The 21,021-nt window shown below is 52.0% G+C and overlaps 1 protein-coding gene across 1 annotated transcript; it reads right to left on the bottom strand.

Annotated features, from left to right (window-relative positions):
* Nucleotides 1–256: 256 nt before the first annotated feature.
* Nucleotides 257–20,212, bottom strand: Fbxl19 (F-box and leucine rich repeat protein 19). The gene is made up of 10 exons (XM_051147187.1): nucleotides 19,765–20,212; nucleotides 17,706–17,849; nucleotides 17,485–17,571; nucleotides 17,188–17,403; nucleotides 16,531–16,692; nucleotides 14,841–15,352; nucleotides 5,610–5,773; nucleotides 5,358–5,519; nucleotides 522–740; nucleotides 257–411 (listed from the first exon to the last, which is right to left on the bottom strand). Exons 1-10 carry the CDS (start codon nucleotides 19,939–19,941, stop codon nucleotides 257–259), a joined length of 1,998 nt encoding a protein of 665 aa, XP_051003144.1. The 5' UTR covers nucleotides 19,942–20,212.
* Between the last annotated feature and the right edge of the window lie 809 nt (nucleotides 20,213–21,021).

The following is a 21,021-nucleotide window of genomic DNA, read 5'->3' as shown; positions in this document are numbered from 1 at the left end:
CAACGAAGCAGGTGGAAGGCAGAGATGGGAAGCAAAGATCCCCAAAGACATCAGTGCAGGTGGGAAAGAAGGGAAGGCTGGCTCAAGTCCCTGGGCAGAAATCCCAAGAGATTAAACTGAGGAGTGTCAAGTCATGAAGAAAATAACCTGGCCTCCCAACAAGGGGGTGAAATGAAGGCGAGAGGTCCAGGAGCTCTTGCTGAGTCCTGGGGAACAGCGCATAGGCACCCAACTAGCTGTCCTTGAGAAGTAGTTTCTACTCTGGGCAATGAAAGGAGCCAGGGGGCCCAGCAGCTGCCAGACGGGCACAAGCTTCCGGTGAGAGCTGGCGGCAGGAGCGTAGGTCCAGGCGGCGAAGACGTGGGCAGCGACGGAACAGTGGAAGGCAGTGGTCCGTGAGGCGGTGGCACCCTGGAGACGAGGCAGTGGCAGCTGAGACTAGATAGCTCAGTAGATGGCAGGGAACAATCCGGTGACCCAGGCTGCCCAGGCAAGCAAGGCTGACGCGGGATCACACTTACCAGCAAGATTGAGGTGCATCAGTGTTTCCTGGAGAGGGGACATGGGCGCTGTAATGAGATAGACACTGGGGTCTCCAACATGGGCACCATAACTCAAGTCAAGAGTACTGAGCTGGGGAGCATGGCGCAATAGGAGCCTCAGGGAGGCATCAGTGAGCTCCAGGCCCGCCAGGCGAAGTTCTGCCACCCCCTGCAGTCGGCCTCTGCTCTCGGTTTGCCCTGGGCAGAGAAAGCAGCATTAGCACTTAAGGCTCCTCCTACCCTTGGGGCTCTGACCCCTATACCCTTCCTGGGAGCTCTGCCACTCCCCTCAGGCTTGAAGTTATCCATGACCTGCCCTGCACCCACCTCCCCTGCTGCTGCTCCACAGGACTTGCTCTTCCAAACACCCAGGGAGGCCTCCTGTGAGAGCTCTCCGTCTTAACATATTTCTCACTCCTAAGCCCCTACCCTCAGACACTGTATACACATTTTTCCTTGGGATCTTGTTCTCCCTCCATAAAAATGTCCATTTCAAAGCAGGAATTTTTGCTCAATGCTCTGTCTCTGGGAGGATGCTCAGTATTTTCACCTACAATCCAGTCAACCCCCACCCACATGACCAGTGAGGTCAGTTCTGGCCAGACAACAGTCTTGTTTGAACACCTGTTCCTTCTAAACCAGAACTAGAGCCCGGCATGGTGGTGCACGCATTTAATCCCAGCAGAGGCAGACGGATCGCTGTGAGTTCAAGGCCAGCCTGGTCTAGAAAGAGAGTCCAGGACAGCAGTGCTACAGCGAGCCATGGAGAGCAAGCCAATCAGCGGTGTACCGGTGTACCTGGTGTACCTCCGCAGTCTGCTTTACTTCCTGCCTTGACTTCACATTGAACCCCTAGCTGGAAGATGAAATTAACCCTTTCCTCCCCGCACTTCTTTGGTCATATTTCATCACAGCAACAGGAAACTAACTAGACAGGATAACTCTATGACAGAACATGTTTCAGCTTTGAACCCAGCTCCAGCCCCACACACTGCGGCTACATTCTGTAAGTGGCTCTGTCCACAAACCCTGGATGGGATGACCTATGCTCAAGAGACTGCTGGCCACTGCAGAATGAGTCCAGAGGCTTCCCCCCACCTCCTCATCACCGGGAAAGAGTTCAGAGTCCTCCGGCTCTACACCACTGCCTTAAACCCCCGACTGGTGGACTTCTGGCCCCATTCCAGAATTGCAGCTGGTCTATCCTGAGGCCCAAGATCTCAGATTTACTTTTCTTCCAACTCCTCTTCTGGTAACACTGCCAGGCCTATACTTAAGAAGCCAAGCCTCGAGGCAACAGAGATGACTCAGCTGTTAAGCACACGTGCAGTCCTTCCAGAAGCCCTGAGTTCAATTCCCAGCACCCATATCAGATGGCTCATAACCACCTGTCTCTTCAGCTCCAGGGCCACCTGATGCACCTGGCCTATGAAAGCAACTGCACTCCTGTGCATGTGCCCCACCCCAAACATACACATATAATTTAAAATAGTAAGGAATTTTAAATCTTCAAAAGGCAAAAAAAAAAAAAAAAAAAAAAAAGTGAGTCTAGGACAGCCAAGGCTACATAGAGAAACTCTGTCTTGAAAAACCAAAAAAAAATTTTTTTTAAAGTTCAAAAAGAGCCAGGTGTGGTGGAGCACACCTGTAACCCTAGTGCTTGGGAAGACAGGCAGAGCTCTGAGTTCAAGACCAGCCCAGTCTACAAAAAACAGAAATCAAAAAAGGAAAAAAAAGTTTTTTTTCCAAAAGGAACTCAAGCGTCTCCTTTGATCCCCTCTACTTACCAAGGAGCTCACTGAGGCTCAGGTTACACAGTCACCTGTCCAAGAGCACGTGATTACACAGTAACAGAGCTCTGAGCCCCAGGCCTGGGACTGAACCACTCTTAATCACAGCGCTATCTATCACTTGCCAGACACAGCCTGGCTCTGAGAAAAACACCACCAGATGTCACAGACTCAGACAAGTTTCAAAAAAAGTTTTGTGGGATCTGCATAGTGCTAAAAATCAGTGTGTGTGTGTGTGTGAGTGTGTGTGTGTGTGTGTGAGTGATTAGAGTTTGGACTAGGACCTCATGCATAGCAGGCAAACACTCGTCACTAAGCTGTGTCCTCATTTACTTTCTGAGACAAATGTCTCTAAGTTGCCTAGGCTTGCCCTGAATTCCTGATTCTCCTGCCTCAAATTCCTGAGCAGCCAGGATAACAGGAATGAACTGCTAGGGTTCTGGTAGAATTAATCTTTATTTAAATTTTATTTTTTTCAGATAGGATCTTAATATTAGCTCAGGGCAGCCTCAAAACTATAGTATTGCCCCTGCTTATGCCTCAGAAATACTGCAACTACAAGGTAGGCCACCACCCCCAGGCTTTTTTTTTTTTAAAAAGGTTTTTCAAGACAGGGTTTCTATGTAGCCTGGACTCACTATGTAGACCAGCAGGGCCTCGAACTTACAGAGATTCACCCACCTCTGCCTCCCAAGTACTGCGATTAAAGGTGTAGCCAACCCGCCTGGCTAAATTTTTTTTAGTGTATGAGTGTTTTGCCTCCATGTGTGAGGCACAAGGAGGCCAGAAAAAGGCATTGGCTCCCCTGTGATAGGAGTTGCAGAGGGATATGAGCCACCATGTGAGTGCTAGGATTCAAACCCAGGTCCTCTGGAAGAGCAGCTACCGAGCTATCTCTCCAGCCACTAAAAGGACATTTTAACATAGAAATTTAGATATAGAGACTTTTCCTGAAAACCTGGGCTTCCTTTACCCTGACACTGAATAGCAGCAACAGGGCTGCTGGTGCCAATCGCTCCCGAACCTCTGGCACCCAAACATACCACTTCTGTTCCTACCTCTGTGGGCATTTACCTTGACAAACCCAAGCTCTGCCTTCACGTGACTCTGAGGAGCTCACAGCCTACAGAAGGAGCACGTTTACAGACTGGCCTCTGCCCACGTATACCAGAGGAAAGAAAGACTATTTGGAGGAAGTGAAGAGGGCAGAGGCCATGAGTGTGTCTCCTACAAGTGAGCAATCTAAGTGTATTTAATAATAAGAGCTGTGACAGCTTCGTGAAATGGAGGAAACTACCCGCCAGGAAAAGAAGGCCAAGATGAAAGACCGGGTCCGCTGAACCCCAGCCTGCGCTGCTCTGCTTAACATCACATTTGGTGAGAGCCAACAGAAAAGACCCCGAAAGCTCTTCCCGTTGAGTTCATGGCTTCCGAGACATAAAAAGTAAAAGACTACAAGATGCAAGTGTGGTGTCTTCTCCAAAGAAAAACTTTTAAAAGGACCACTGTACAGCTGTCAATTAGAGGGCGGAGGATACAGCAGAAGACGGAAAACAGATTAGAAAAAGGAAAAGGCCACGGGATTGGAGACATCTTAGCAAGAAAAGCTGACGTAACTAAAATAGAGGGACGGCATAAGGCAGTGAGAGGCAAGCTAAGCCAGCCCTCAGCCACCACAGTATTGGATAAGTATTGGTCTTATCCAAAGATGGCAGCGCATATCTGTAAACTCAATGCTCAGGAGGCTAAGCACCACAGGTTCCAGGCCAGTCTAGGCTACAGAACAAAACCTGTCTCAAAGCCAAACAAAAAATGAAAACTAAGACATCGTCAAGCGTGGGGCCTCACACTAATTCCAGCGCACGGGAAGCAGAGGCAAGCTGGTCTCCTGTGAGTTTGACGCCACCTGGTCTTTACAATGAGACCCTATGTAAAACCAAGAAACACCAAAAACTACGCCTGTGAACTCAGCAGTAGACAGCTTGCCTAACATGTGCAAGGGGCTGAGCTCCTTGGGCACAGAAAACAAAAAAGTGGTTCTTATTGATAGTACTTGGTACAACGAAAATTAAAGCAGCTGGGGGTTGTGGGAAAGATTAAGCTTTGTCACAGGTGGAAGCAGTCTTGGCGGGCTTTACCCTTAGGGCACCCCATGAATACCTTGTGACAGACTGAGTGGAGCCATCTTGGGCCTGGAATTCAGGAAGCAGACCTGGGAACCCCAACTGGGCTATTGTTTTTCTAATTGACCCTCAACGGAGAAGGAGACCGCCCTTCACATGTGACTCAGGCAGGTGGGGAGGGGAGAACAACAAGTTCAGCCTGGGCTGGAGCAAGTGGGGGGGGGGGGGGCGGGGAAGCAGCAGACCCGCTGGACCAGCATACGGGCCAGAGAGACACCTAAGGACCAGTCCCGTGGAACGGATACCGGAAGGTTCACTCTTTTGTCCCTTTAACCTTTTTTTCCTTCTTGTGTAAGCTAGTTGGGTTGTATAATAAAGTTTAATTATTAAGAAACAGAGCCAACAGGGGGTGGCAGTGGGGGGTGTGGTGGTGACAGACACAGATGTGCTCTTCTGGGTGCCTTTCCTGGCTCTGGCAGGAAGAGACTACTAGGGCCAGAGAGAAGGCTTTGAAAACCATCTCCTCACCAGGCCTGTTCTTCCCTTCTGAGGGAAACCCTATCTTAGCCCAAAGTACACAGTAAGAAAAGTGAGTAAATGAAGAGCAGCCAAGAGGGGGCTTCCTACTCAAACTCCTGTTTTCTTTCACTTCTTTTTTTTTGTTTGTTTCTCTGTGTAGCCTTGGCTGTCCTAGACTTGCTTTGTAGACCAGGCTGGCCTCAAACTCACAGTGATCCGCCTGCCTCTGCCTCTCGAGTGCTGGGATTACAGGCGTGGGCCAACACCGCCTGGCTTTCTTTCCCTTCTTGAACTCCTTTGACACCCGCGGCATATGAGAGGAGGCTTCAGAGCCCACACCCCCCTCTATGTAAGCCATCTAAGGATGGGCGTGGTGGTCAGACCTGGTTTGGTGTCTGGTGGAGGCAGCAGCAGCTCACGAAGCTGGGAGTCTTTAATATCTTCAATCCAGCGAAGGTCCAAGAGCCGCAGTGCGGGCAGTGGGGCGGAGCCCAGGGCAGAGACGGAGAGCCAGGAGCACCCAGAAAGCACCAACTCCTGCAAGCCTAGAATCAAGGAAGGAGGCAGGGGCTAGAACATCACCCGGCACCTGACTCTGCTCCCGTCCGTCTGTCCTGACTCATCACCAGCCCTACCTTGCAGTCGGTTCAGAAGCCACATGAGTTGCTTTTTGGAGACACCTGTCCAGCTGAGGTCCAGAGCACGTGGCTGGCGGCGAACCACCCCACTAAGCATGGGTGGGGTCAGCGACTTTCTCCGGCTTAGGTCCATCCGAGGCCACAGACGCTTGTCATAGCACCTGCCAACCACAGGGGGGAGACAGAGTCCTCAGCCCCAACTCTCTAGGAACCCACTATTAAACACCCCAATTCTTTCCTGTCTTGAGGATGGCAACCATCTTCTGGCCTCCAGCCCAAAGGACTGGATCTAGGACCCCACCTCACTGCTAATTGGAAGCAAGACCCTGGGCAAGTCCATTCCTCTCCCGGAGTCAGAAAGACCAGTTATAAGTTGAAGATAATGACTCGGGCTGCTTGCCCCACAGGGCTGTAAGATCAAATGAAGTAATTACAGCTCATGGACCTTACAACTTATAAAGAAAGCACCTTGCCAGATAGCTACACAAACACCACATACAGTATTTGATACAATTAATGCCAGAGAGATCTGAAAGCAGCCCCCAGACCCTAGGCTCTCCCTCGCCCCTCCACGCCCATCTCTCTCTCTCTCTCTTTTGAGACAGGGTTTCTCTATATAGCGCTGGCTGTCCTGGACTCACTCTGTAGACCAGGCTGGCCTTGAACTCACAGAGATCCACCTGCCTCTGCCTCCCTGAGTGCTGGGATTACTGGCGTGCACCACCACGCCCAGCTGACTCTGGGCTTCTTGTGTCCTCTCCCTTACTAAATTATGACGGCTCACAGGCACCGGTGGACTTCACTCTGCCATGTGTGTAGCCAGTGCCGAACTTACAGCCCTAATTGACCCTTTTCACTTCTCGGTCCCCAGCATCCAACACACCAAAAGTACAGGCTAGTTACCACACACACCTTAACTGAATGAATCAAGCCAGTGTGAACCACTTCAACAACTCACTCGCCACTTTGCACTTACTCATTAAGTGTTTAGGCCCAGAAGGTCCCGGGCGCTGGAGCAACAAATAACGCATGGCTTCTGAAGAAAGGTAAACAGGTCTCAAGCAGTCCAACAGCCAGTGAGTGGCAAGACTACAAATGTTCTATCAAGTGCCCCTTCCCTGGCGTCCAAAAGCACACTGCCAGTGTCAGGAAACTCCCACTGAACTACACGGGCAGTCAGAGCAGCAGGCCTGGGTTGACGTCCAGGGACTCTTAGGTTGAAGGAGGAATTACTGAGCTCTAATTGTCTCGCTATCTGTCTGCTTCTCTGCCTAACATGGGTTTGGGCTTGGTTTTTTTGTTTTGTTTTTTGTTTTTTTGTTTGTTTGCTTGACGTAGGAGATCACATTATTGGCCAGGCTGATCTGGAACTCACTTTGTAGCTCAGACTGACCTGGAACTCACCATTTAGGCCACATTAGAACCTGAGGTGAGCCAGGCATGGTGATGTGCGCCTTTAGTCCCAGCGCTCAGGAGGCACAGACAGGTGGATCTCTCTGAGTTTGGGGCCAGCTTGGTCTGCATAGCCGAGTTCCAGGCAGGACAGATGAGGCTTTGTAGAGAGGCCCTGACTGGAACACCACCAACAACAGGCCTGAGGGAGTCTTCCTACTTCAGCTGGGACTGCAGGCGCGTGCCACCATATTTGGTACGAGTTTATCTTTAAGTCATTCTCTATCTGCACTTAAAACCAGTGTTGTACTGGGAACAGCGGCGCACCCCCATAACTCCAGCACGTGAGAGGTGGAGACAAGACCATCAGGAAGGAGGCAGGCCTCAGCTACGAGACCCTGTCCTAACCACAGCACAAACAAAATCCAAATAGCAGACAGCAGTGGTTCACACACATGCAAAGCTTAAATGTAAGGGCTAGGGATGCTGGGGCAGCAAAATGCTCACCCTGCGAGCCTGACGGCCTGCCTGACTTGCAGCCTCCGAACCCGAGCAAAGATGGGGAGAGACCACACTCCTCAGGCCTCCTCTTACCATCGCACCTCCTCCCAAACAGAATCTTTAAAAGACCAGTCTGCAATGCACGGTGGGATACTGTCACCAAAAGCTGCTGAGATGGCTCGGTAGGTAAAGGCACTACTTGAACCAGGCATGGTGCGCACGCCTTTAATCCCAGCGCTCGGGAAGCAGAGGCAGGTGGATCCCTATGAGTTGAGTCCAAGACAGCCAGGGCTCCCCAGAGAGAAACCTCACCAAAACAACAACAACAACAAGGAGGGGGAGGTACTGCCTGACCTGATGAATGACAGAATTGATTCCCAGGACATCTCACCCCTCGATACACACGAATGAATAAATATAATAAAAAAGCCAGTAAAGAAATGAAATTTAAATAAACACAATGAGATCTATTACACTCTAGCCAGGAGTTGCTATGGCTGTAGGCTACCTAAAAAACTCCAGCCAATTAAACAGGTGCTATGGATTAGAAAGGGGTTAAAGATGCAACCCCTCCCAATAGACTTCCTTTTGAGACAGGGTTTCTCTGTGTACTCCTGACTGTCCTGGTCTCACTCTGTAGACCAGGCGGGCCTCGAACTCAAGAGACCCACCCGCTGGGATTCCAAGTGCTGGGATTAAAGGCGTGCGCCATCACCGCCCAGCTAGACTTCTTTTTCGAAACTAACAGATTTAGTTTTGATTTACTGTCACTTAAAAGGGTCAGGTAACTGGGCACAAAGCACATGCTGGTAGCTCTAGCTTTTCAGGAGGCGGAGGTAGAAGCATCACTCAGCCAACGAGTTTGAAGTCACATTGGGCAAGGGAGCCAGAGCCTGACTCAAAACACAAACAAACTGGGTGTGGAAGTGTACAGCTGCAAAGCCCGAACCAGCGAGGCCAAGAGAAAAGCTTCACAAGTTTGAGGCCTGTGAGGGCTACATCACTAAGACCCTGCCTCAAGGAAACAAAACAAAACAAAAAAAAAGAGGAAGAGAAAGAACCACCAACAATCCCCACCAAAAAAACCCTCACCAACACTCCACAGCTGAAATTCCTTTCAGCAAAGAATACAAAGCAGGCTTCAGCCCAATCCAGTCCTCTGCTACCTACTTCCTATGGCCTCCCCCCCGCCCCTTGGTTTTTTGAGACAAGGTTTGGCTGTTCTGGACTCGCTTTGTAGACCAGGCTGGCCTCAAACTAACAGAGATCCACCTGTCTCTGCCTCCCTGAGTGCTGGGATTACTGGCGTGCGCCACCATGCCCAGCTGAGACTGTGAAGAAAGCAGCCTTACTCCATTGGGGGGGGGGGTGGACACACAGGAGCAGCTCTGGAAAACTCAGGTGGCAAGCAAAAACAAGGACAAGTCGCCTTGACACAATGGTGCTGATGACTACAGGACTAATAACATGTGTTCATCCGAGGTTTACTGTGTGTCGCGTTCTGTTCTAAGCATCAAGCATTCCCACATCATCCCTGGGAGAGGATTATCACCGCCTTCATACAGTTAAGTAACAAAAGGCCGGGCTGGAGAGATGGCTCAGTGGTTAAGTGACTGCTCTTCCCGGGGACCCAGGTTCAAATCCCAGCACCCACATGGCAGCTCACAGCTGTCTGTAACTCTAAGATCTGACACCCTCACACCAATGCACATAAATTTTTTAAAAAATTAAATATAAATAAAATATTTTTTAAAAGAAACAAAAGGCTCAGAGAGGTTAAAAAATGTACTCAAGGCCAGACGTGATGGCGCACTCCTTTAATCCTAGCACTCAGGAGGCAGAGGCAGGTGGATCATTATGAGTTCAAGGCCAGCCTGGTCTACAAAGTGAGTCCAGGACAGCCAGGACTACACAAAGAAACCCTGTCTTGAAAAAACGGGAAAAAAAAAATTGTACTCAAGGGCCATAGAGAGGGCTCAGTGGCTAAGAGCAAAGTAAACACTGCTCCTGCAAAGGACCGGGGTTTGATTCTCCGAGCTCACAACTGCCTGAAGATCCATTCAGGGGATCCAACATGCTCATGCATGCCTGTGGTGCACAAAGCTCACACGAGCATACACACATACATAAATAGGTTAATTAAAACCAAAACCAAAACCTTGTTCAAGGATCCATAGTTATTAAGTGGATGGAGCCTGAACCCTGGATGGGAAAAGGCAAGGATGAGACTTGGGAGGCCAGGGTAGCAGTAGGGAGGTGAGTGAGGGCTGCAATGCCGGCAGCACCTCGTCACCACAGATACAGACCAGAAGTGAAGAGTGTAAGCTATGGAGATCTAACCCCCGGCTCTCCCACCTCCACACTTGGGGAGACCTTGCTGGGCCTCCATTTCCCAAGCCATAAAATGGGGTAACAGGTCTGACTTCAAAGGCTTGCTACACCAACAAAGGGAACAGCCCAAGAAGACTCAGGCTGAGGCAGAGCGTATGTCCAACGGGACTAGGCACTGTCTGCAGGTGACAGAGAGAGGGCCTTGGATGCCTTTTTAAGCTGGGGGTGGGGAGGTGACACTGAGACAAGTGGCACTTAAAAAAAAAACAACAACAACAAAGCATGCAGAATTCTTGACTAGGCAGGCCTGGACATCCCCCGTTTTTGACTCCAGCCAACCCCCAACATCCTTCTGTAAACCCTCCACTGTAGTTTCAAACCTCGTCTTGCAGAAGTCCCCTGGGGACAGAGCTGGGCCAGCCCTAAGCAAGCACTCTGCAGAATCAGCTTCACAGGGGGGCAGAGCTCACAGGCAGCTCTCCCTTCTGAGAGGGCTTCCTAACACTACCACCAGCCTCCAGTCTCCCACCAGCCAGCCTTGACCATGTGCCAGTCCCTCCCTCCCTCCCTCCCGTGCCCACGTCCTTGAAAGCTAGTGCCTACCTAGTACATCAACGCCTCCTCCACAACCCCCCTGCCCGCCCTTTGCCTCCCAGTTCTAAATAATCAAAGCCACCAGACAGGAAAGCCTGCAACTGCCTGCTCTCCCACTTGCAAACTTCTCCAGCTACACCCTCTTCTACCTTTTTCCACTCCCCATCTCTTCACTTATGCTCGCTCAGTGTTGTGTCAGGAGCTAGTGAACGCCAGGCACCTCCTCTGAGGCTGGGGACGCAGTAGGATTCAATGGACCAAGACCCTGCCTTGGAGTTGATGTCTGTGACTCTGGCTTTGGCTCTCCCTCTCTAATCACAGCCAGGTGTGTGTGTGTGTGTGTGTGTGTGTGTGTGTGTGTGTGTGTACTGTGTGTGTGTGTGTGTGTACTGTGTGTGTGCGTGTGCATGTGTCTGGAGACAGGACCCAGGTCTTCAGGATATTAGGTAAGCACTCTACCACCAGGCCTTCTGAGAGCAAATGCAGCGGCTACCTTTGGTCACTGATCTCCTGTACCTCCCCCATCAACACCCCCCACAGCTCAGCATTCCTTCCTCCCTCCCTCAGCCTTTCTTTTCATAGGGCCCACCTCCCTCCTTCCTTCATCTCCCAAATCCTTGGGTCGCTCTTTCTCTAGCTCATGGTCATGTTGTCTCTGTTCTCTCTTATCACAGCGGTTCTAACTAAAGCTATGAGCTGCAACCCCTTTGGGGGTTGAATGACCCTTTCATAGGAGTCACCTAAGACCACTGGAAAACACAGATATTTATGGTTTATAACAGTAGCATTTTTTTTTCAGTTTTGCTTTGTTTTGTTTTGTTTTTTCCGAGACAGGTAACCTTGGCTGTCCTGGACTCGCTTTGTAGCCCAGGCTGGCCTCGAACTCACAGCGATCAACTGGCCTCTGCCTCCCAAGTTTTTTTGGTTTTTCAAGACAAGAGTTCTCTCTGTGTAGCCTCGGCTGTCCTGCACTCACTTTGTAGCCCAGGCTGGCCTCACTTTGTAACCCAGGCTGGCCTCAAACTCACTGAGATCTGTCTGCCTCCGCCTCCCGAGTGCTGGGGTTAAAGGCGTGCACAGCTGCCTGTTGAGGGTCACCAGAACCCGAGGAACTATTAAAGGGTACATACAGCACAGGAAGGTTGGGAACTGCTCTAGTCCTGTAGGGAGCCTACAGGATGAAATCTCTCACGTTAGCACAAGCCTTGCTTTCTCAGCAGTGGAATCTGCCTCACCATCTGGGATCTTAACTGTCTGCTGACACTGTCCCTCCTCTGTGATTCCCAGGCTTCAGACATATAGCTATCTCCCATCCAGGCTCCTGGGCCCCAAATTCCGTTGATGTTGACTAGAGTCTTCGCAGGCAGTGAGTGAGTCAGCGAGTCTAAGCGCTTTCTCTGCGGTACAGAGGCTTGAACCCAGGGCCGGGATAAACAGGTGCTCTATCACCCAGTCACCTCCACACTGCTGCCCTCTGCAGAAGCAGCGCAGGCTCTTAACTGATGAGCCATCTCTCCTACTGTCCCCCACCCCCCACCCGGCGGCGCCTTGGCTTTTGAAACAGGGTCTCTTACCAGGAACTAGGGCTTGCTGATCAGGTCAGGCAGGCTGGCCAGCAAGGCCCAGGAATTCTGTCTCAATGCTGGCCTTTTACACACGGTTCTGGGGATGATATGCAGGCCTGCACGAAAAATACCGTATCCCCATCCCCCCACCCCCGACCTTCCTTTTTCCTTTTTTTTAAAAACGTAGCCCTGGCTATCCTGGAACTCCGTATATGTAGACCAGGCTGCCCTCAACTCACAGATATTCACCTGCCTCCGCCTCCTCGAGTGCTGGGATTAAAGGCGTGCGCCACTGCTCAGCCCTCCTAGTCCTTTTATCCTCAAAAGTGTCTAATAAATTGTGGAGGCTGGCCTGGAAGTTACCATCTTTCTGCCTCAACCTTCCAAGCAGCAGCATTACAGACCCATAGCCCCAAGCCCCGGGGCCATTGCTCTTCTCACTGAGCTGTGTGGTGCAATTCGGAGGCAGGAGGGGGTCTCGGCAAGACACTGTCTTCCCACTTCCTGCATAGAGGCTCAATCTGTAACCCCCTCCCTGCTGCTCCAGCTTGAGTCGCCAGACCTGGCAGAGCTTCCTGACGTGTCCCCTACCGTGGTCCCCACAGGCCTCTGCTCTGCCTTAGCCGGTTCTTCTCACCTGAAGGCACCATTTCCTGTGGGCTTAGTACCCTCAGGCACTATGCTTAGTGCTCTGCAGGAGCCACCTCTTAAATCCCACAAGGTAAATAGGACTTGGCTTCTGTATCTGAGGAGTCAACCTCCCACAGACGGAGACATTCAAAACAGAAATTGCTTAGGTACTGAAAAAGACCTGCTTTGTTACTCCCTAAACAATATGGTATAGTAACTATTTACATATAATTTGCACTGTATTAGATATGGTAAGTTATCTAGGGATTGAGCAGATTAGACACAAACACTGTGCTGTTTGAATTTTGCTACCCTGAAGTGGAGGGCCGTCTTACAGCCAATCCTTCTTTCGACCTGAGGTCCAACTATACTAATACACACCCCAGACTACTAGTAAGCAACAGAGGCCTTAAGAGCCACAGGCCAGGCTGCAGGGCCCACACTGGGAAACGCTCTCTTCGTCCACTTCCAGTCACAGGTCTCTTCTGGATCCCAGGTGTCAAGCACAGAGCACAATCATCTCCCCAGACTGTATCCGATGGCGGGGGGAACCCTCAGCAATCTCTGTGGCTGTGTTCATGTTGCAGTCTGTCTGTGAACTCTTCCAGAGCACAGCGCTTAAGACTGAAACATTGGTCTTTCAATCGGTACCTGCAAGCCTGTCAACAGTATTCTGCTAGGGTCTGGTGGGCTGTCTATCTCACAAAAACTGCTGGGAGAACTGTCCTGGTTTTACATGAAGAACCTTAGGCCAGGCCTGGTGGTGCAGACCTGTAATCCCGGCTACTTCGGAGGAAAAGGATCACAAGGCCAGCCTAGACAACTTGGAGACCCTTCTCAAAAAAAAAAAAAAAAAAAGAAAAGAAAAGAAAAGGAAGCTGGGCAGTGGTACCGTGTTGACTTTAATTCCAGCATTAGAGAGGCAGAGGCAGGAGACCAGCCTAGTCTACAGGGTAAGTTCCAGGACAGCAAGAGCTGTTACACAGACAAACCTTGTTTCAAAAATTAATTACTTAATTAAAAAAAAAAGATGGCTCAGAGTATAATTCAGTGGTGGAGGACTTGCCTATGCACCAGGCCATGGGTTCAATTCCTAGTACAAGGAAGGAAGAAAAGGTGGAGGAAGGATTTAAAAAAAAAAAAAGAAGAAGAAAGAGTGAGAGAAAGGCATGAGGAAGTTAAAAAACTACCCCAAGGGCAGAGACTCACTGGAGCAAACAGCCTACCAGAGGCATTTGCCTCGAGCTCTTCACATACCAGCCTCTCTGACTCCAGAGAAACAGAAGCCTCTCCAGATCCTGTCCCAAAGGAAGAGGGCGGAGCTTAGCTTAGCCCCTAACCTGACTAGCAGGCTTCAAGCATGCCTCATCCACTCTCGGTGCTATTATGTGAACAGAGATAACTCCTTGTTTTTTCCCTTTTGCATGGGGATAGGGGTTGTGGGGAGTCAGGAATCATGAGGGCAATTGGGGACACAACAATGGAGGACATTGATGGGGACACAGGACACAAAGTATCGTTACGTAGCCAAGACTGGCCTCCAGTACAGACTCCTCCTGCCTCAGCCTCATGTTGAAGCCCTGATGGAAATCTTGAGTCCTGGGGGGAAACCTTGAATTTATTCACTTAGCGAAACATTTCTTGAGCATCTGTCTATACTGCCTTTGTACTATGCTGGGGATATGAAGATAAAAATCGGTACAAAGTATGTGTCCCCAACCCCAGAAACCAATGGGAACAGGGAAATAAAGAATGAAAGCTTGTCCACATGCCAAAGGCCTCTGTGTGCTCCATTAGGGGAACAGCACGCTATGAGAATGTGACGGAGGAAGCTTGCGGGGAGAAGACCAGAAGGAAAGATAGGCTTTGGGGGATGACCAGCATTTCTCAAGAGGGTTAGGAGACAATTGGGGGATAGGGTTAGGAGGGAAGGGGCAGCTGGCTCAGGAGGCCCAGGACACCCATGGCTGCTTTAGAGGTCAAGGGTTACCTGTAAAGGTTTTCTCTCCACATCCAAACTCCTGGTTCTACTATCTCTTCTCCACAGAGCCACTGGGAGGGTTAAGTGAGCTCCCAGTAACCATGAAAGGGTCACATTACCATATAGACCCAAGAAAGAAGGTCAAGACTCAAAGAGAACCAGAGACCCATTACAGGTCACCTAATGAGTGAGAACCGTGGCAGCAATGGAACTCAGGCCTGTCTGGCCACTCACCAGCGGCTCCAAGTCCGGCAGACTCGCATGCAGACACACAGCTCTCGGGGTCCAAGGTGCTGGAAGACACGGAGCCAAGCAGCCCGAGGCAGGGGGTGGTCGGATCCAGCAGCCAAAGGCAGAGTGTCAGGCTCGGGGCTTCGAGGTGGGGGCCGTACCACGTGCCGCTCCAACTGTGGAGGTCGTGGTGGTGGGGCAGGGCCCAGGGGCCAACTGAGCAGTGGTCCCCCACTGCCAGGGCGTATAGCCCGCCGCCCCCCACGGTTCTCCTTCTCGCCAGAGCTGCCCCGGGCTGGCCGACGCCCATTCCGGGCCTCCCCAGGAGCTTCGTCCTCACTAAGCGATGTGCCAGATGAGTCTGAGTCCGAGTCTGAGTCCGAGGAGGAAGAAGAGGTATCAGGCACCCGCTCCAGCAGCTGGCACATACGCTTGAAACGCTCCAGTTTCTCCCTCTGTGGTGATGGGGCTGGCACTGCCGGGCCCTCAGCAGACGCCATAGGTGGCTTGGGTTTCTGCAAAGAGACAGGTGAGGCTGTACTAGGGCCTAGAGTGCACTTTCCCCAACCTCTCACCCAAAAGGAAGTCACCAGAGGATGAACAGCCCCAGGAGACACAGTCCCGAGCTCCTAATTGTTCCCTAAAGAATCATCTCTGGCCTTTAGCTTCCTTATCTCTGGTATGAAGGCGCTATCCAAAGTCCAGGTGGCCTGGTGGGCCTGTCAATGGCTCGTGAACCCCCCAGGGACCTCGTGTGCACTGATGGCTCGCCTCGTCAGTTCTGGGGTGTGGAAGGGCCTGCTTGACCATCCACAACACGGAACAGCTAGACTAGACAAGCCCACAGCGCGGGAGTCCTGGGGAGAGCATCCACGCTGTCTGACTCGAGAGACAACTTGGGGTACCCCTTTTAGACACAAGCAGACTGAGTGAGGTTCGAAAAGACTAAGCGACTTGACCAAGATTACACACCGGCACTCTGTGGGGGATCTGGACAGTCAGCAGAGCCTTGAGTGTGGACTGCTAGTGCACAGTGATGTCAGGATTCTACTGTGCTGTGTGACCGCGGGCCAATTTTTTATCCTCTCTGGGCCTTGTTACTTGTCTATCTCACTGGACTTATCTGGCTGTGAGATGGGAGAAGAGGTAAGGAAAGCAGTTCTGCCTTTACCTCAGAAAACCCATTTGCCAGTCCAGAGTAGCTAACAAGTTGCCATGGCCACATAAAGAACCAGTAATCTGGCAGAAACATACATTCAGTTCTTTCCACTTAGGTTTAGAAAACTGAGGAAAAGCCGGGCGTGGTGGCACACGTCTTTAATCCCAGCACTCGGGAGGCAGAGGCAGGCGAATCGCTGTGAGTTCGAGGCCAGCCTGGTCTACAAAGTGAGTCCAGGATGGCCAAGGCTACACAGAGAAACCCTGTCTCGAAAAACCAAAAAAAAAAAAAGAAAGAAAGAAAGAAAGAAAGAAAGAAAACTGAGGAAAATGGGCCAGACAGTATCCTAAAGGCTGCTAGGAATGAGGGGCTCCTATGACCTGGACCCAGGCTGGTTTTCCACCCAACTCCTTCCAGGGATCCATAGGGACATGTGGGTTTAGGGCAAGACAAAGTAAGCACGAAAGAGATCTCGGTCTCTATGACAGAAGGCAGGGCAAGGAGGGGCAGGCGGGGGGGAGGTCCCAGGCACACCTCCCAGTTCTCGGGAGGGAGCCCAGGGTGGCAGGATGAGAATGCCTGGCTCGGATTCAGAACCCTGGGGGGCAGAAGGCCGGGGCTGCCTGGGTCCGTTCCTCGGAGGAGGCAGGCATCTCCACCCACCTTCTTCAAGTGCCTCTCTCGGCCTCCTTTCACCTATGGGGCAAGGAGATACAGGGAAGAAAGAGACTCCATTAGAGGCCCTTACTGACTACCAAACTAAGGGCCGCGTCCTCTTCTAGGACTACAAATCCCAGAAGCCCCCATCTCAGGAAGAACACTCAGCATGCTAACCTTGTAATCAGTGGCATGGTTTACTGAGCATGCTCCTCAGCTCCTTTCTTCCCCCTCAGGCTTTTTCCAAGCCCTTCCCTCCGCCTCTGTAGTTCTTTGAGCATGCTCTGTTACTCATCCCTAACCCTTCAGGGTTGTTGGCCTGTACCAATTACCCGTCGCTTATGTTTCTTCTTCAGAGTGACCATGCTCTAGCCACAGCTCCCACTACAACTCCCAACCACCTCTGGGAGAACCCACGTGGCCTGGCTTCCCAGGTCAGGCAGGATCTGGCTCTATAACCAACCCCCACTAGTCTAAGACTACAGCTCCCAGAATCCCATGGGCTAAAACCAGTGCCCGCCCACTTCCGCTCACCTTTTTCCTTGGGGTGGGGGTCTCATTCCCCGCCTCCCTCTCCTTCCGTTTGGGGGGCCCAGACACATCGTCAGGGGTAGGGCCAGCAGGTAAGGGTCCCTTTCTTCTGGGCAGAGGTGGAGGTGGTGGCTCCTCAGTCAGCTTCCATCCACCCCCTAGGTTAGCGCCTTCCTCACCATTGTCAGCCTTACGGCGCCCTGGACCCTCACCTGCATCCTGGAAAGTGTAAGCTGGGCATGAGGCCCCACCTAGTCCCCCCCCCCCCCCCCCCCCCCCCCCGCCTGAGCCCTGCTTTACCTTGCTTGTCCGTCCTTCCTGCGTACAGCGCGGGCACTCCCAGCAGTTGGGGATCTCTGAGTTGATAACCCCCTCAGCCTTTCCCATCTGTAGGCAAGAGACCAAATAATGGATGGATGGAAGGAGCCAGCACATGCCCAGAGACAGTGTGACCTACCTCCCTGCTCCTCCCTAACCAGTCTCCCCTAAACCAGGCTGCAGGGTACCCCTGGGGCTATCACCTTCAGGCAGCCAGGGTGGACGATCTCGTTGCAGATTGTACACTCCATGAGACTCAAAGTAAACTTCTCCTCCTCTCCATCCACCGTATCCTCCTTCCCAGCTTCCCCACACAGGAGACAGACAGCTGTGTGTGGGAGCACGGGCTGTTGGGCGAGATGAGGCATCAGAGACCCCACAAGCAAGCCGCAGATTAAAGACCCTTCGCAGTCAGCCAGAGGCTGAAGTAGCTTCAGAACCCACAAGCCAAATCCTTAATTTGGGCCTTTTGCCAGAGTGACTTTCAGCAATTGCTTTTAACCTCACTGTTTTGGCGTCTTTAAAATGGGGTAAAGGAGACAGGTGTGATGGCGCACACCTTTAATCCCAGCACTCGGGAGGCAGAGGCAGGCGGATTTCTGAGTTTGAGGTCAGCCTGGTCTACGAAGCAAGTCTAGGACAGCCAGGGCTACACAGAAAAACCCTGTCTTGGGGGTGGGGGGGAATGGGGTAAAGGAGCCAGGTGCCATGGCGCACTTGTGACCCCAGCACTTGGGAGGCAGAGTCAGGCTGATCTCTGAGTTCGAGGCCAGCCTGGTCTACAAAGTAGTCTAGGACCATAAAGAAATCCTGCCTCAAAAGAAAACAAACAAAAAAGCACAAGGCAGTTTAGAGCCACAGCTACTGTGTGATTGGAATTGTTAGCACAGGATCCAGGCCTAGTGTGATCCTGAGATTATAACTGGCTTGGACCGGAAAGGACCACAGGCAAGTAGCAGCAGTCAGATGGGTTGAAGAAGATAAGACAGTGGCTTGGGGCTAAGGTTGTTCAGGGGAGTCCAAGGGTTGACTCAGGCCCACGGTGAGACCAGTTAGGGAAAGGCCCATGGGGACGTGTATAAAGTCACAGCTCTTCCGTCTTAGGGTAGAGGCGGCAGCTCCAGACATGTGACCTTAGGAGGGCAATGGAAGACCGAATAGTCTCAGGGATGCTGAAGGCCTTGGATCTACATCAAGGAAGGATGAGAAAGTGAGGCAAGGGGCTTGGGGACAAAGGAAGAGAGCAGGCTGTGGGGGTGAAAGTGCACGCAGCAAAGACTGGCTGGCTGGAGGCGGGGAGGCAGGGAAGAGACCACGTCCCCTAGATAAGCACAGTGCCGAGCCTTTCAATAGGGCATTCATGGCGTACTACTGTCTAATCTTTGCAGCTCGGCAAAAGAAACATTTTACAGAGAAGGTACTAGAAGTTCAGAGTGATCTGCTGCTCAAGGTCACAAGAAGGGGTTGGAGATACCTGCGGGTGTGTGAAAGAGGCCAGAGAAAAGCCAAAGTTATTCTCCATGGTACATATAGATTCCGCTTACAGATACCTGGGCAGGGTCATGCAGCAAGGCTGAGTTTGCTTGCTTGCTTTTTTTTGGTTTGTCGAGACCAGGTCTCTCTGTCTAGCCTTGGCTGTCCTGGACTCGCTTTGTAGACCAGGCTGGCCTAGAACTCACAGTGATCCGCCTGCCTCTGCCTCCCGAGTGCTGGGATTAAAGGCGTGCGCCACCACGCCCTGCTGAAACCCCGGTTCTGGTTTAGTTTAGTTTCTTGGTTTTTGTTTTTTATTTGTTTTTTTGTTTGTTTGGTTTTTTGTTTTGTTTTGTTTTTTTTGTTTGGTTTGGTTTGGTTTTCCCAGACCAGGTCTCTCTGTGTAGCCTTGGCTGTCCTGGACTCGCTTTGTAGACCAGGCTGGCCTCAAACTCACAGCGATTTGCTTGTCTCCGCCTCCGGAGTGCTGGGATTACAGGCATGCGCCATGAGCGCCACCACCACGCCCTGCGGCCTCCGCTTTCTGGAGACCCGAGGCAGATTCTTCTGTCGACCCCACTTTGTGACAAAGATAAAACCAAATATTTAAACAAATCAGCGAAGTTAGACAGCACCTCTAAGGTACATTCAGGGAAGCAGATGCTAGACACCCAGAGAACACTCAGGGTGGGTGCTCCGGGCAAGTAGGCCTTGGGTTCCAAAGTAGGCCTGAGGTTCCAAAGTAGGCCTAGGGTTCCAAGTACGCCGAATAGAGGGGGCAAGACTCACCGCAGTGCACTGCCGAAGCAGGCACGACTGCTTCATGCGCCCGGGCCCCCCGAACTTCTTCATGTCTCGGCAGAAATGGCAGTCCCCGCACTCAGTTCGCACACAGGCCCGGCAGCGGCGGCAGCGGGTTCGGCGTCGGCGCGCTCCGGCCCCCGGTCCCCGGCTGCTCGACGACATTGGGGGCGTCAGCAACGCCGAGGGCTATAGGCAGATAGATAGAAGTAGGGTCAGAGAGGCCTGCAGAGCCTCCCCCGAGAGAATCCTGGACGCAAGCTCTCTGCACCTCTGATGAGGCAGAGCTATTTCTACCCACGAGACTGGAAGGTCAGCCCTCTAGTGCGTGTCCTAAGTAGAGGGCCACTCCCTCTTCTAGAGACCTCCCTCCTCAAACGTTCCCTCTTGCTGGAAGCAGACACTGAGGCCCCTCCTCTACCATCCCAGGCCAGGCTTCCTGCTAAGGGCTTCAAGTCTGCTGCCTTACCTCAGGGAGCATCCAACTCATACCTGTTCCCCCAAACACCCCATGTTATCACAGATTTACCTCCAGGCTGCAGGGACAAATACCACCCTCATCTCTCTCCCTCTCTCCTTTCTTCTTTCAAACCTGGTTTCTCGGACCAGACCCACTCTATTTCTCATGACCCACTGTGCTCTCAACTTTCCAAGACTGACACCCCTGAGGTGGCTAAGTGTCCCTTCTCTGTCCCCAAGATATCCAATAGGATCCCTTAGGCAACCTGAGTAATTTCCCAGGTGCCCTGGGATTCTACAGTGCGGCCTAAACATCTCAACAAAATTCAAGGTGGGCTGGGGTTTTAGATTCTCCCGCCCCCCACCCCACATCTTACCAGGCTGCCTTTCATCCCTAATTGTCTGGAATCCCTGGGGCTCTCCTGCCCATGGAAACCAGATCCTCTGAAATCCCTCATGGATTCAGCAAGCCTGGAGGGGTGTCTTCCTAGTCAGCCCTGCTTCCCCCTGGCTTCTCCCATTCCAAGGACTTCCAGACCATCCACGGGGTATGGGGCCCTCCAGCACTCCGGGGGAGGGGCCTAAAGGGCGGCGACTGGAGGCGGGGGAGGGGGGGTGGAGGGAGAGGTCTGCAAAGGGCAGCAGGGTCGGGGAAGGCAGGCCAGTTGCCTAGGGTTGGAAGGTTATAGGAAGAAGGTTGCTGAGGAGTTTGGAGCAAAGGGAGGGTGAGGCTGGGGGCGGGGAAGGTAGGGAGAGGCCAGGCAGAGGATGAATGGGAGTTGGAGC

Source organism: Acomys russatus, chromosome 5, assembly GCF_903995435.1.
Source record: "Acomys russatus chromosome 5, mAcoRus1.1, whole genome shotgun sequence".
In the NCBI taxonomy this organism is placed as follows: domain Eukaryota; kingdom Metazoa; phylum Chordata; class Mammalia; order Rodentia; family Muridae; genus Acomys; species Acomys russatus.
The sequence above is the reverse complement of the archived record's forward strand: the minus strand, read 5'-3'. Positions and strand labels throughout refer to the sequence as shown.

Bases quoted from the DNA above. Each gene is read 5' to 3' on its own strand.
- Fbxl19 (XM_051147187.1), bottom strand. From the start codon at position 19,941: ATGTCGTCGAGCAGCCGGGGACCGGGGGCCGGAGCGCGCCGACGCCGA. The intron at 5,520-5,609 runs GTAGGGCTGGTG...CCTTGATTCTAG, and splicing joins GCTTCTGAACCGACTGCAAG to GCTTGCAGGAGTTGGTGCTT. The intron at 741-5,357 runs GTCTGACCACCA...TTCTCTGCCCAG, and splicing joins TCCACCAGACACCAAACCAG to GGCAAACCGAGAGCAGAGGC.